A 13,184-nucleotide genomic window follows, 5' to 3' on the forward strand; every position below is an offset into this window, starting at 1 on the left:
CTCCACTCTCACCACAGAGACAAAAAGACAGTGAGCTGTCCTCGATGTGTGGAGAGCGAGGAAACTTCAGTGTGGTGTGGTTCAGAGTCTCCCTCTTCTGGATTGAACTCGCCATTACACTTTAAAATAATCTATATATTTTTTTGTCATTTGTGTCTGAGGGAAATATAAGAGCATCACAGTACAACCTTATTGTTAGACCGGAATATTTTTTCTTGTGTCAAATTGTATATCATAATAATTATAATAATAATAATAATAATAATTATGAATAAAAATGGAGAAGGTGGTGTCTGAGCATCTGTGTTTGTTCCTGGATCAGAGCGACATCCATGAGAAGTTTCAGTCTGGCTTCAGTAAACATTACTTTACGGAAACAGCCTTACTGAAAGTGTCCAGTGACGTCATGATTTCGGCTGACTCAGGTAAATCCACTGTTCTGGTTCTCTTGGATCTGTCCTCAGCCTTTGACACAGTTGATCACCAGATCCTGCTGAGAAGACTGAGGGATGAAGTGGGACTGTCTGGGTCTGTGTTAGAATGGTTCTCATCTTACCTTTCTGGGCGCAGTTTTAGTGTATCTGCCAATCAAATGAGGTCTGAATCGACAGATCTGTTGTGTGGAGTCCCTCAAGGTTCTGTTCTTGGTCCTTTATTGTTTTTTGTTGTACTTGATTCCCATCATAAAATCATTCAGAGATTTTCTGATGTTTCTTATCACATTTTTGCTGATGACATCCAGCTCTACTGCTCTTTTGATCCAACTGAGCCCCAGAGGCTGAATTTAGTCAATTGTTTGCTAGAAATCAAACAATGGCTGAGTGAAAACACTTTACAGCTAAATGTGGACAAAACTGAAACTCTGGTGATTGCTCCTGATGATAAGGTTCCAGGGTTGAGTCAGTACTTGGGTGACTTAGGTCAGTCTGTCAAACTGAGCCTGAGAAACCTGGGTGTTGTATTTGATAACGACATGTCTCTAGTTCAACACTGCAGAAATATATATATATACTTTAGGCCGCACACTTGACCCCCTTGATGCCCTGGCTCCGCCTACAAATTTAACCTTCACTAGAAACGAGTCTGACTTGCTACCAGCTTTGGGAACCAAGATCTGGCACTGGTCGTATAGGATTAAAACATCCTTTTCTTGAGTATCCGATACAAAATTATCCTAGGAGTAGTGCCTTCAGGATTCCCCCCGGAGATCCCAAGTCAATAAAACCTTTAGGCAGGTTTGGGGGAACTCCCATGCTACCTCAAAACAAGGGTTTAGAAATGATCACAAAGTTCTTACACCTGAACATGAAAACCACTATGCGCTTCCTGAATGTTTTGGTTTGATCATCTTCCTGATCTCATACAATGCCAAAAAAACCCAAACAATTGGAGGTCACATTGGTGGAAATGTTGAAATATTTAATTGAAATATTTGTTCCATCGATCAACAAAGTCCTGAGACGAGGTCGGCAGATCACCACCATATAACGCTAGCTAAGCTAGTAGCCCTATTGGACAAAGTTGAACTGAAATATAAAAGCACCTTTAGAAATTATCAAGAAACCAGCTATAATGAACAACCATTGGCTGAAACAGTAAGACTGATTTGAATGTTTGGAGCGTCACCTAATTCAGAACCTTTTTGAGTCATCTTGTTGTTCAAACAAATAAAAACAAAGCCGTTTTACATCCTCACTGCGGAAAATAAAGGGTTAAAAAGGCAACTGCAATGATAGGTTTGCATTTATGTCAGGAGATTGAGCTAATTGATGTGAAGTTTAGTCAATATTTGAACAATACATTTATGATGGAGACTTGTGGATTCATTCACATTCAGTATTAGTTATAGGAGTAGTTTTTTCAATTGTTTGTGAGACACATCTGGAGTAGACGCTTTGAAAACATAGACTTTATTCGATCATTATAAAACAGGGGGAAAAACAAGGTGTTGGGACTCGCATACAAGCCGATGGTGAAAGACAGAAAGTCACCAATAGAGGTCGCTTTGCAACAAAACAGAACACATGAATGAAAACCTCCCTGACTCCTCCCCCTCTCCCTCCTTCCTCCCCCTCCATCATCTCCATGACCCCTCGCGTCCCCGAAACCTTGCATCTTTGATTGGATCCAGACGTGCCACTGAGCTCGTCTTGCCGACTCAACATTCCACAGCTGGAGACTGCACACACACTCCAGACACACACACACACACACACACACATGCACTCGCTCCTATTGACTCCTTCTCTTCCTTTCCTCCACCCATTTTTCTTTTTCGGCAACAGCCGCTCTGTGAAAAAGCTCCCAAAACATTCCACGGAGCAGCAGACACGGACTCGCGGAGGGCTGGAGGTGGAGTGTGTGGTCTGTTATGTCATCGCTTACACAGCCCTGCAAATGAGTTTCTGTTCCCCCTCAACCTCCACTACATACACTTACTGAGGCCTTCCAAGAGTCTGTCCTCGTGTTGCAGATGTGTGCTACTGTGAGCAAACGGTTGCCCGGTTGTGTTCATGTGTGTAGTTAGAGTGATAGTGTAGCTATTGTGGGTTTGTCCAAAGGTGTTACTATGTTATTGTTGTGGTTAATTTGTGTTTTCCGTGTTGATTGTTGATCATGGCATTTGTAGAAACAACGCAGAGAATAGTGTGTAGAAGTGTAAGAAAATACTTATACACTTAAATATGTTTAGTTCCCACGATACTGAATCGATATTCAACAGAAATGTATTGATTTTTTTTTTAAGAATTAAGAATGGCAAATATTCAGTTCATTTTTGAGTTGAAATTAAAAACAAATGCAAATATTATTTATAATAATATTATTTGTCAGCCTGCAAATGTTGCATTTTCTTTTTTGACTTCAGAAATTTGAACCTGCTGAGAAAGTATTCAAAAGTTCATTGATAATCTTTTTAACCGTCAATAAAACTGTGGACTTTCTTTATACAAAAGATCCAGTTAAATGTTTGTATGACTTAAATTAAATTCTTAACAATAAACCCCCTGACCTTTTCGTCTTGTCAAAACAAACCCTAGTACTGTGTTTGACGTGCAAATGAGATGATTTTCTTTGTGTGGTAAAAACGAGTGTCTACTAGCGATGGTCTGATGAAGCTTCATGAAGCAGTGTCATTATCTTCGGAGTCCACTAGATGGCGGTCTCTGCACTATTTTCCTTTGTTTTGAACAGCTGTTCTAATGAAGTTTATAGAGTTGATGGTTTATGTATTTGGTGGTCTGTATTTTTCCTGTTGGTGTGTGTGATAATTGTAGCTTCATCTGTGTGTTTGTGAACACAACGGATATTGTGTTTCAGTGTGTAATACTTTTGTGTCAACTCTAAATAAAGCGTAAGATTTTGTTTTAGTTCATCTCCGGATCTTTCCCAGCTGGACATGTTTATGAGTTTGTGTGCAATAGTGTCTAAACTGACGAATCCACAGCAAAAAACAAAAAGACTTTCTAAATTCCCTTCAAAACATTCTTGGTCGCGTGTCGCACTCATGAGGGATGTTTTCCTCTGAGGGCCATCAAGACCTCCCGCGGGAGGAGTAGGGTTAAGTAAATCCAGAATCCAAACACATATGTCTAAAACAGAGCTGCAAACTCCAAACTACGGGAACTGTCTCCTATTACAAAACCGCCCTCTTGTGGTGTACAGAAAGAGAATTACTGCTCTCTCAACACAAAAGTGCTGACTCAGCTCCAGGTGGAGGGGGTGGGTTGGGGGTGGGGGGATCTTTCACAAACAGAAGTGAAGCCGTCCCGAAAATGTGGATCGAGATCCGACCCGGACTGAGTTTGAGATGAACGAGTAACAAAATGAATTAAGATTAAACAGTAATCTTTTTTTCTAATTGAAGACCAGCTTTCTGTGTCAAAAAGGTTCCCTGCTCGCCTCACACGGAAATGGACTGAGATTCTTCCACGTTTGTGCTTCTCACTGTTCAGTTCTCCAGCTGGTGCTGACGTGTCCCCTCGGAAGAAAAGACACTCTTGGAGCAGGAGGAGGGGAGAATGGAGAAGGAGAAACATTGTGGCATCAAAAAAAAGGGTCCATGGGTCAGAGGGACAGACGGTTCTGGATGATAAGCATTGTGCAGACGGAAAAAAAAAAAAGTATTCCATAAGATAAGAATTTCCAAGTGAAAGTGGAAATCCAATCGGATGCTTATAGGACGATAAGTAATGTGTGGTGATGGAATGTGCTTGGACTGTGAGGATTGACAAGAATGAACCTTCATGAAAAAAATGTCATCTGCTGTGCTCTACACAGCCCTTCAGCACTTCAAGATCGTTTTGGGTTTTTCAAAAAGTAGTGCCAGTAGCCGGCCGCCACAGGGGGCGCCGCTACTCGGCCTGTTCGTTCAGCTCCATGTCCGACACCAGGATGTTCTTCTCCGTCTGCTCGCCGCCGCTGCTGTTGGTGCGGCTGTAGCGGGCGCCCTCGTAGGACCCGCGGGCCCCGATGGTGCGCCGGCGGTACAGGTAGATGATGCCCACGATGAGCAGGATCAGGACCAGGCCCGTTACCATGACGACGGCCAGGATCGGCAGGTGGTCTCTGTCCACTGAGGGACGATACAAGAGGAAAGGTTAGGGTAATCTTAAAATGAGCTTAAGTGAACTTGGTTGTACTCACTGGTAGAAGCTGCCGTGTCGATGGCTGCAACAAAGAAACAAAACGTTTCTTAGATTTAATCTTCATGAAACATATAAAAACAGAGAGGATACATTTGTAAAAAGTGATAAAAAGTGTCAACTAACTGCGAGGGCGTTTGCAGATGACTCCGTGCGTTCTGTTCCTGCAGGAGCCGGGCTTCCACAGGCCGCTGTTGCTCTGGATCCAGAAGCAGGAGTTTGGAGAGAGAACCGAAAATGCGGCGTCGTGTTTTTCCCAGTTGGTGTAGGACATTTCCCCCTCCTCACTCCAGACCAGACCTCGACCTGCACGGAAAACAGGGAAGTGAACTCGTTCTAGGGTTTAGGTACTTTTGCCATTAATAATTTAATTAAAATTCACAAATAAATTATATTTTCCCTTTAGTATCATTTCAACCTCATAAGAGGCCGTTTTAATGCTTCTAATCATGTCTTTTCTTGAATTAAAGTATAATTATTAGTGATGGTCTGATGAAGCTTCATGAAGCAGTGTCATTATTTTCAGAGTCCACTAGATGGCGGTCTCTGCACTATTTTCCTTTGTATTGAACAACTGTTCTAATGAAACATCACATCATTTTTAAACTGATGGCGCCACCTACTGACCTCTAAACAACATGACACTGTTTCATGAAGCTTCATCAGACCATCACTAGTTTTCAGGCCTTCAGGTCATCTTGACCCTGACATTACACAAGGGTAAAATGAACTGATTATTGGAGATCTGCTTAATTAAATCAAGAGCTAGTTGCAGCAGATTTGTTAAAAATGGTAATAATATCATATATTTATACCATCATTTTTAAACTGATGGCGCCACCAACTGACCTCTAAACAACATGACACCGTTTCATGAAACTTCCTCAGACCATCACTTGTAATTATTATCGTTGTTATTATTATTATTATTTAAAAAACAAAATAATGATTTAAAATTTAAATAATTAAAAAACTATGAGGAAAAACAATTTAATGTCAGATATTTGCATGGTTTTGTAGACAATAAGCAAATAACTATGCACAGATTTGGGAGAAAGTATTGTTATATATATATATATATATATATATATATAAAGTATATTTGATTTTTAATTAAAAGGTCCTTTTCACTGATTAACCAACTTACTAAATCAATTTGTCAATCTTTATATACCGAGAACAATGGATATTTGGGGTCAATGAGACCTTCTTTCTACAGATAATACTGTGGGTCGTGACGATGTCTGAATGCAACACAGACCTCTGACACTGATGCCCAGCCAGGCACCGTGCGCCTGCTCCGCGTAGCTCTGGATGTGTTCCCAAATGAATCCGTTCTCCGTCTCGTCCAGGATGGACAGAAGCTCTGATCCCACTGAGAAGAACCAAAGACAAAAGAGTGAGGGATGGAAAACAAGTGCCGGCGCTCGTGTCGGGTCAGACTCCGGCAGAGTTTGCCAAGTTTCGACTTATTGACTCAGAAGTGGTCGATGGTGTTCAGGGAGGTGAGGGATGTGGAGCTCACCCTTCTCGCAGGCCGAGCGCGCGTCCTGTTGCAGCTTCAGACTCTGCAGGTCGAAGGCGTAACAGTTGTTCCTGAAAGAGACCCAGGACCACTCGCTGATGGACGTGGGACACTGGCCAGGGTAGATCCACTGGTGCTCCACTGGATCGTCTGCAGAGACAAGAACTCGTCATCATCATCATCATCATTCTTCCTCCTAACTCATACATTGAATCTTGAAGTGTTCACAAGAAACAATGTTCTACACGGAGTCTCTGGCAGATCCCTGAGCTGATGTACTTTAGGATAAAATTTTCCCTTTGAAGCCAAATATCTAGATCACTATTGCTCAACAGACGTTAGTAAAATTGTCACATAAAGAAATCATAATAATACAAATTTGAATGAAGTGTTTGCAACATGAACTTGTTGTAAATGACAGATAGAAGAATGTTTGGCAGGATCGATCCAGCTTGTCATGTGACCATATGGCTAGCAGGCATTTCAAGAGACACGTCAGCCTGAAAACAATAGAACGTTCAACTAAAAACACTGAAATGCATTATTAATACTTTGCTTGGTTGTGTTCACTTGTTTTGTCATTTTAATAAAAGGGTACATTTTATATCATGTAAAAAATACTTAAAGTGGTCAAAACAGTTTTTAAAAAAGACCTTAAAACTTAGATTATAGATTGAATTATTGAAACCATGAAACAGAAATTCGATTTAAAGAAACCGAAACAACAAATCAATGTATTGTGTTTTCTTCACTGGTTGCGTAGTCTTGATATAAAAGTGATGCCATCCTTCTGGTAGTCGGTGTGTTTGATTAAATAAATGCTTGCATGTGTAGAAACGAGTACAAACATGACGACTCCTGACATCAAAAAATGAGCTTGATACTCTAGCAGGACGATTAGCTTAGTCCTCAAGGCGCATTCTTGTGTAAGTGACCGATTAAATATGTTTTTCATATGACGTTAAAGCTCAGAAAAATTAACTTTATAAAAACGGGAACTTCAGTCAGCTACAATGTTACAATGTGGACTAGAATTTAAAATTGATGTGTTGAAGTAATTACAATAAGTAATAATACGTTTCAGCGTCTTGTCGAAATGGAAATTAGGTTGTTTTTACAATACATGCACAGCACAAGAAAAAACTTTTAGCTCATGTAAAAAGCCAATTAATCTGTTCCTTTTCATTATATAGGCTCGAAAATAACCAGGACAAGGTTTTTTTTGCGGAAAAACAGAAGGTAAATCAAAACATAATTTAGTTTTTAAAGGTCAAAAGGTGAAAGTTATAGCTCAAATTCGATTTTTACGCAAAGAAAACAAGATTGTTGAGTCATATTCTAGGTAATGGAAAGCAGGCCGGACATTTCCCATAAAATAATAATAACAAATATGAATGATCAGTAAGAATGGTAAATGGCTCTTACTTTTATAGAGCTTTTCTATGCTTATTCAGCACCAAAAGAGCTTACACTAAGTTACACAATCACACACTGATGGGAGTAGGCTGTGACGCAGCACGCCAGCTGAACCATCAGGAAGCAAGAAGACAGATACAGGTGGCAGGAAGGATAATGGCAGGAAGACGATCATGTCTTCCAAACTAAGTCCTCACTATTGCATCTCTGGATATTTGATTCTTACCACTTAATTGACAGATGGCTGCCTCTACTTTGGCGTCACAGGGGGTCATGGTCCACTCCCCATTTATCGTCATGTGACCACAGCCCGCCATCTGATTGGGCTCCCCGTCTTTCCAGTTGGAATATGAAACTTCTTCTTCGCCCAACCAGGTGAAGCTTCGTCCCTGAGAAGAGTAGAGAGGTTGAATAAAGAGGGGGCGGGTGTTGCTGATGGTGACTCACCCCATAGTTGTAGAGGGCGACCCACGCCGGGCGCCGCAGGCTGTTCATCAGCAGCGTGAGGTGGGCCTGCTGGAACGGATCCTTCACCGCGGCCAGGGTCCCGTTTAAGGATTCGCAGAGATGCAAGGCGCCCGTCCAGTCCAGGCTCTTCTGTACCACCCGGTATGTAACCCCGCCCAGCTCCACAGGCTTCGATAACACTTCAGGGATGAGGGGTGCAGCCGGGACTATACCTGGATCTGAGAGAGGACACCAAGTATAAAGTCTACCATCTGCTGTTGCTGTGGTCTTGTCAAAAACACTTACCTTGTCCACGTTGACAAATAAAGCCATAACTCTCCATCTCACAAGCCCTCGACACCCACATTCCCGTGTTCTTCCGGGGGTTCCCGTGGACCATGGCTACACAGTTTCCCTGCAGAGCAGACAGAGAAGATGTGAGGAGACTAAATAAAACATGAAATAAAGTTATAGTTTTGTGTACCGGTGTTTTGTTGTGGTGTGGACCGCTGTTGTCCACGGGCTCACCCGGGGCCCAGTTGGTGTAGCTGAGCAGGCGAGCCTGGGACCAGTGGAAGTGGCCTTTGGAGTCGGACGTCAGACCAACCCAGACATCTCCACTGATGTTGGTCAGAAGGGTGGTGACGAAGGCTGTGAGGAGGAGAAGGAAGAGAATAAACAGGTGGTAGAATTTACTGAGTATTTCTTGCTTAACGTTGAATGTACTTACAAATAAACCTGCGACAATGCAACGAAATTAACATTTTGAAAACGGAAAAACTGAAATTCATAGAAGTTTTTTAAAAGGTTGTTAACTTTTTAAGAAAATAAAAGTAATAATCATTAGTGTAGTACAAGCAACAGCCTAATTAAAAACTATAAAGTAGTCCTTGATGGTTTTGTATTTGCCCAGTTGCAAGGTAAAACAAGGACATGGATGTTCTTCAAACAAGGAATAAAAATGTTGTCATATATATTTAGAATGTATTTAATCTGATTATCCTTCTTGTCGACATTTATTTTAAGAATCTTATGTTACAACAGGAGCTAATGCATCTTAAAATAACTTGTATAATATAATATATAATACAAATAATAATCTAGCTAAATCTTATCCAAGAGCACTCACATTTTCACATTTATTTAACACTATTGTGTTGGTGTTTGTATTTATTTATTTAAGGTCTCCAGTTTTCTGAGTGGTACAAAAAGGCAGTCCACCAGTGGGAACTCTTAAACTAGCGATTTATTTTCTCGATCGTTAATAAATAAAGCACTCTTAAGTCGAAATGGGTTAAAAATTAAAATGTACATCGATGCTAATGTAGCGACTGATGCTCAGGTGTCTTCATCCTTATCTTCTTCCGAAAATAAACACTTAAAAACATCCAAATACCTAAATAGTGCTCGTTTGTAACATCCATCTTGCATTGAAACCCAGACGTTAGAAATTGTTGAGTAAAAAGGTTAAATAATTTAACTATTTTAGCCTTGTTTTTAGCAGAAGATCCCAGTCTCTAAGCTCCAGGTATGAGTCATTGAAACACACAGCAAATGTCAGTGCCCAAGATTCACGCTGACGGCCCGGGATCTTCCATTACATGAAAAAGGTTAATGGCTCATAATCCAAGGATCATTGAGGACACGGTTATGAGTCCACAAATCAGTACGAACACCAAGTAGTCCTCCATCAACATCATGGCCTCATCCGTCGTTACCTTGCTCCACATGATTGGACACGATGGCCAGCACTCCGCCTCGAGTTTCACACTTTAACTTGGCTGCAGACCAGGTGCTCCGGTGTGGCTGGTCGAACACTCGGAAGCACTGGAGAAACACGTTGAATTCCACTTATTAGAAGCCTCTTGTCAAACCCATCAAATTCTAGAGCAATCAAACCAGCTTCACCGACAAATGCATGTTCTAACTTGAAATGCAATGAGATGCAAAAATGCTGCAAGGATGATTTAAGACGCCACCTTGTGCTGGTAGGACGACCATCCATCTGGACAACCTGCAGGAGGGTGTGGAGACGATGGAGTTGGAGGGATGGTTCCTGTGACGTTCACTCTCTTGCAGATGTATGGAAGGTCAGAGTGGCATTTCTGATCGCCCCACTCTCCTGCGTATACACAACAATTAATTTGATCAGCCACGATTATTTCAAAATGTCTTGATTCATGTCTAATAAGGTTTTATTTAACTTATTTTTTGAATGAAATGAGCTGTAAACTGAACAAAGAAGTGGATAATATATAATAAGGACAATGCATGACCCCACTGAAAATACTAAAATACAAATATTGCAATGTAAAATTGGAAAATATGCAGATTTATTAGATATTCTAGAGATGTTTTAAATACATGTTAATCCTCGTGCAACTTATAATACTAGACATGTCTTGTCAAACATTTTATTTTTTAATTATATATATTATAATTCCTATTAATATATGATATTATTAACATTTTAACAAATGTGCTGCAACTAGCTCTTGATTTAATTAAGCAGATCTCCAATTATCAGTTAATTTTACCCTTGTGTTATGTCAGGGTCAAGATGACCCGAAGGCCTGAAAACTAGTGATGGTCTGATGAAGCTTCATGAAACAGTGTCATGTTGTTTAGAGGTCAGTAAGTGGCGCCATCAGTTTTAAAATGATGTGATGTTTCATTAGAACAGTTCTTCAAAACAAAGGAAAATAGTGCAGAGACAACCATCTAGTGGACTCTGAAGATAATGACACTGTTTCATGAAGCTTCATCAGAATATCAATACCGAAAACAGCTGACTCAGACGCAACACAAGGAATACAACAAACACATTTGTTTTCAGGCACTTTAGGTCACCTTGACCCTGAGGTAACTCAAGGGTTAACTTATATGTCGAAGTTGAAAAACATTTAAATAGTTTTAACTCTGAGTAAAAATGTAATTAACGTGTCAAAAAAACAGAACCGGCTCAACTTCAAATAATGTTTTACATTTTTTTCAATTTGAGTTAATCAGCATTTCCAAGGAAGAATATGAACTTACGTGACCTAGAAAGTCAGTATTTTTGAATCCGTCCTCACCTTTAGTCGCTGTTACATGGACACATTTACGATCCCGGCTGAGCGCCCGTGGCTTCCCAAGAGCCCAGGCAACGTAGTTGAGCACAGAGTGATCGGACCAGCGGAAACGGCCGTCATTTTCAAACGTACGAAGGCCCAGCCACCAGTTGTCCCCCTCGGATTTCTCCATCTGAGCAGGAGAGTATAAACCATTAGTACCAGTACTGCTGCAGAGCATTTGTTCATCACAGGTCAAAGAAATGAAGACTTGATGCACTGGATAGGATTCATTGAGGGATATGGGATGATGTTTAGTTATTGAAGATGTCAGTGTAGAAGAAAAAACAACATAAATAAAGGAACTTTAACTTCAACCACTCGTAGAATATGAAATCAATAAGCGGATAGTCAGGAGGAGCAACACTTCTAAGAAAAGTTGCTTCAAGGTGTAAGTACATTCAAGAAAAAAGTATCTGCAATTATTTATACATTTTGGGACTTTGGGAGTGCGAGTACATCAGAGAACCGCCTGTGGTCATAAATATTTTTTATTATTAATGTAACCACAGCCTCTGTTCACTTTGATTCCATGTTCTCCCAGAATGGTTTTTCATCAAATAAAACTTGCAGGTCCAGTTACCACCGACACAAACTACCACGGCTCCATTTATAACCCGTATCCATCCATAAAATCAGGTTCAGGAGAATAATAACCTTCACTAGCGTGTTTGTCAAAAAGGCCTTCTCCTCAGCTGAATGGACCGAGGCCAGCGAGGAATCAAACCAGGAGCAAATCCTCTGGGCCTGGTCCCAAGTGGTGCGGTGGTCAAAGAACTTGTATTCCGCCTCCTGATATCCGATCCACTCGGGTGATTTGGCACCTGTTTCATGATCACAGTGAGTTGGAAACTAAATAATCGGGCTTATGAGTCACGACGACACAACTGACCTTCTGCAGCTTCTGGCTCCTTCTCAACACTTCCTGAAAATATAGAGATTCAAATGTTATAAACTGGAAACTAATAATATAATAATGTTTAAAGACATCTGGAGATACCACTAGTATAGACATGGAACAAAAATCGTAGATTTTACAAAAAATCACAATAAACAAAGAAAATGCCAGATTTATTCCCAAGTTTCTTTTGTGTCATGAGGTTTGTGACCTTAACAAGGAGTAAAAGCTGAAGAGACACTTTGCTGTTGCTATTTCAATACATTGGTGCTAAATTATTCATAACATTGTGTATCTATTTTTCATGTTTTCCTGTCATTCAACAGGAAATAGTAGTAGGTTTTAACAAGAATACAGGCAGGAAATAATTTCTAAAATCTGAAACTACATGAATGTAATCTTCAAATTAAAAAAATGATGGGCAAAACCTGTAACGACTGTCGCCATTACTTTCATCAAACTAAATATATGAATTGAAATGTATTCATTATATTCAAAAATATATTTTTAGTTAAATTAGAATCTAATTAAAATTAATTTCAGCGTATATGTCAACAACTTTTGAATAATTGTGTTGCCAGGTTTGTATAGATCTATGAATTATAATAAGTTTACTTTCCTCCATCCATCCATCCATCCATCCATCCATCCATCCATCCATCCATCCATCCATCCATCCATCCATCCATCCATCCATCCATCCATCCATCCATCCATCCATCCATCCATCCATCCATCCATCCATCCATCCATCCATCCATCCATCCATCCATCCATCCATCCATCCATCATACTATTGAATAGTCAGTTATTTTAGCACCATTAAAATAAGGTCATTTTATTTACTTCCAAGAAGAATATTCGTAGTTGTGTTTTTTTATTTTATGAATCTTGTAATCAAGGAGGCTAAAGTAGTTGAAGGGTCAATTTGAGTTTCTACTTTTTTGGGAGTCAAATCTTGGTCGACCAAATATCATTCCACGCACTCAAAGATAGTGTGTGTGGTACCTCTTGGGATCTTACAGATCCAGTCCAGCTCAGAGTCACAGTGCATGGCCAGCCAGGTCATGGTGCCCAAGTCTGCTGCCGCACATTGTCGGACGTTGTAGTTGTAGCGTCCAAAGTTCTGGTACGTGTACTGCAAC

The 13,184-nt window shown here is 40.4% G+C and overlaps 1 protein-coding gene across 2 annotated transcripts in view; it reads right to left on the bottom strand.

Annotated features, from left to right (window-relative positions):
• Positions 1-1,894: 1,894 nt before the first annotated feature.
• The window catches only part of mrc2 (mannose receptor, C-type 2), a 33,833-nt gene continuing 22,543 nt past the window's right edge, over positions 1,895-13,184 (bottom strand). For both annotated transcript variants that reach the window (XM_087808778.1, XM_087808777.1), the window contains 15 exons: positions 13,048-13,177; positions 12,034-12,066; positions 11,799-11,965; positions 11,106-11,274; positions 10,011-10,153; positions 9,750-9,858; positions 8,516-8,682; positions 8,338-8,446; positions 8,032-8,270; positions 7,811-7,973; positions 6,169-6,318; positions 5,905-6,018; positions 4,770-4,949; positions 4,645-4,668; positions 1,895-4,573 (listed from right to left, as the gene is read on the bottom strand). In XM_087808778.1, the coding sequence (XP_087664904.1) occupies positions 4,353-4,573; positions 4,645-4,668; positions 4,770-4,949; positions 5,905-6,018; positions 6,169-6,318; positions 7,811-7,973; positions 8,032-8,270; positions 8,338-8,446; positions 8,516-8,682; positions 9,750-9,858; positions 10,011-10,153; positions 11,106-11,274; positions 11,799-11,965; positions 12,034-12,066; positions 13,048-13,177 (2,118 nt within the window). In that variant the 3' untranslated portion in view covers positions 1,895-4,352. The remainder of the gene's footprint in view (positions 4,574-4,644; positions 4,669-4,769; positions 4,950-5,904; positions 6,019-6,168; positions 6,319-7,810; positions 7,974-8,031; positions 8,271-8,337; positions 8,447-8,515; positions 8,683-9,749; positions 9,859-10,010; positions 10,154-11,105; positions 11,275-11,798; positions 11,966-12,033; positions 12,067-13,047; positions 13,178-13,184) is intronic.

Source organism: Callionymus lyra, chromosome 15 (assembly GCF_982586985.1).
Source record: "Callionymus lyra chromosome 15, fCalLyr1.hap1.1, whole genome shotgun sequence".
Taxonomy (NCBI): Eukaryota; Metazoa; Chordata; class Actinopteri; order Syngnathiformes; family Callionymidae; genus Callionymus; species Callionymus lyra.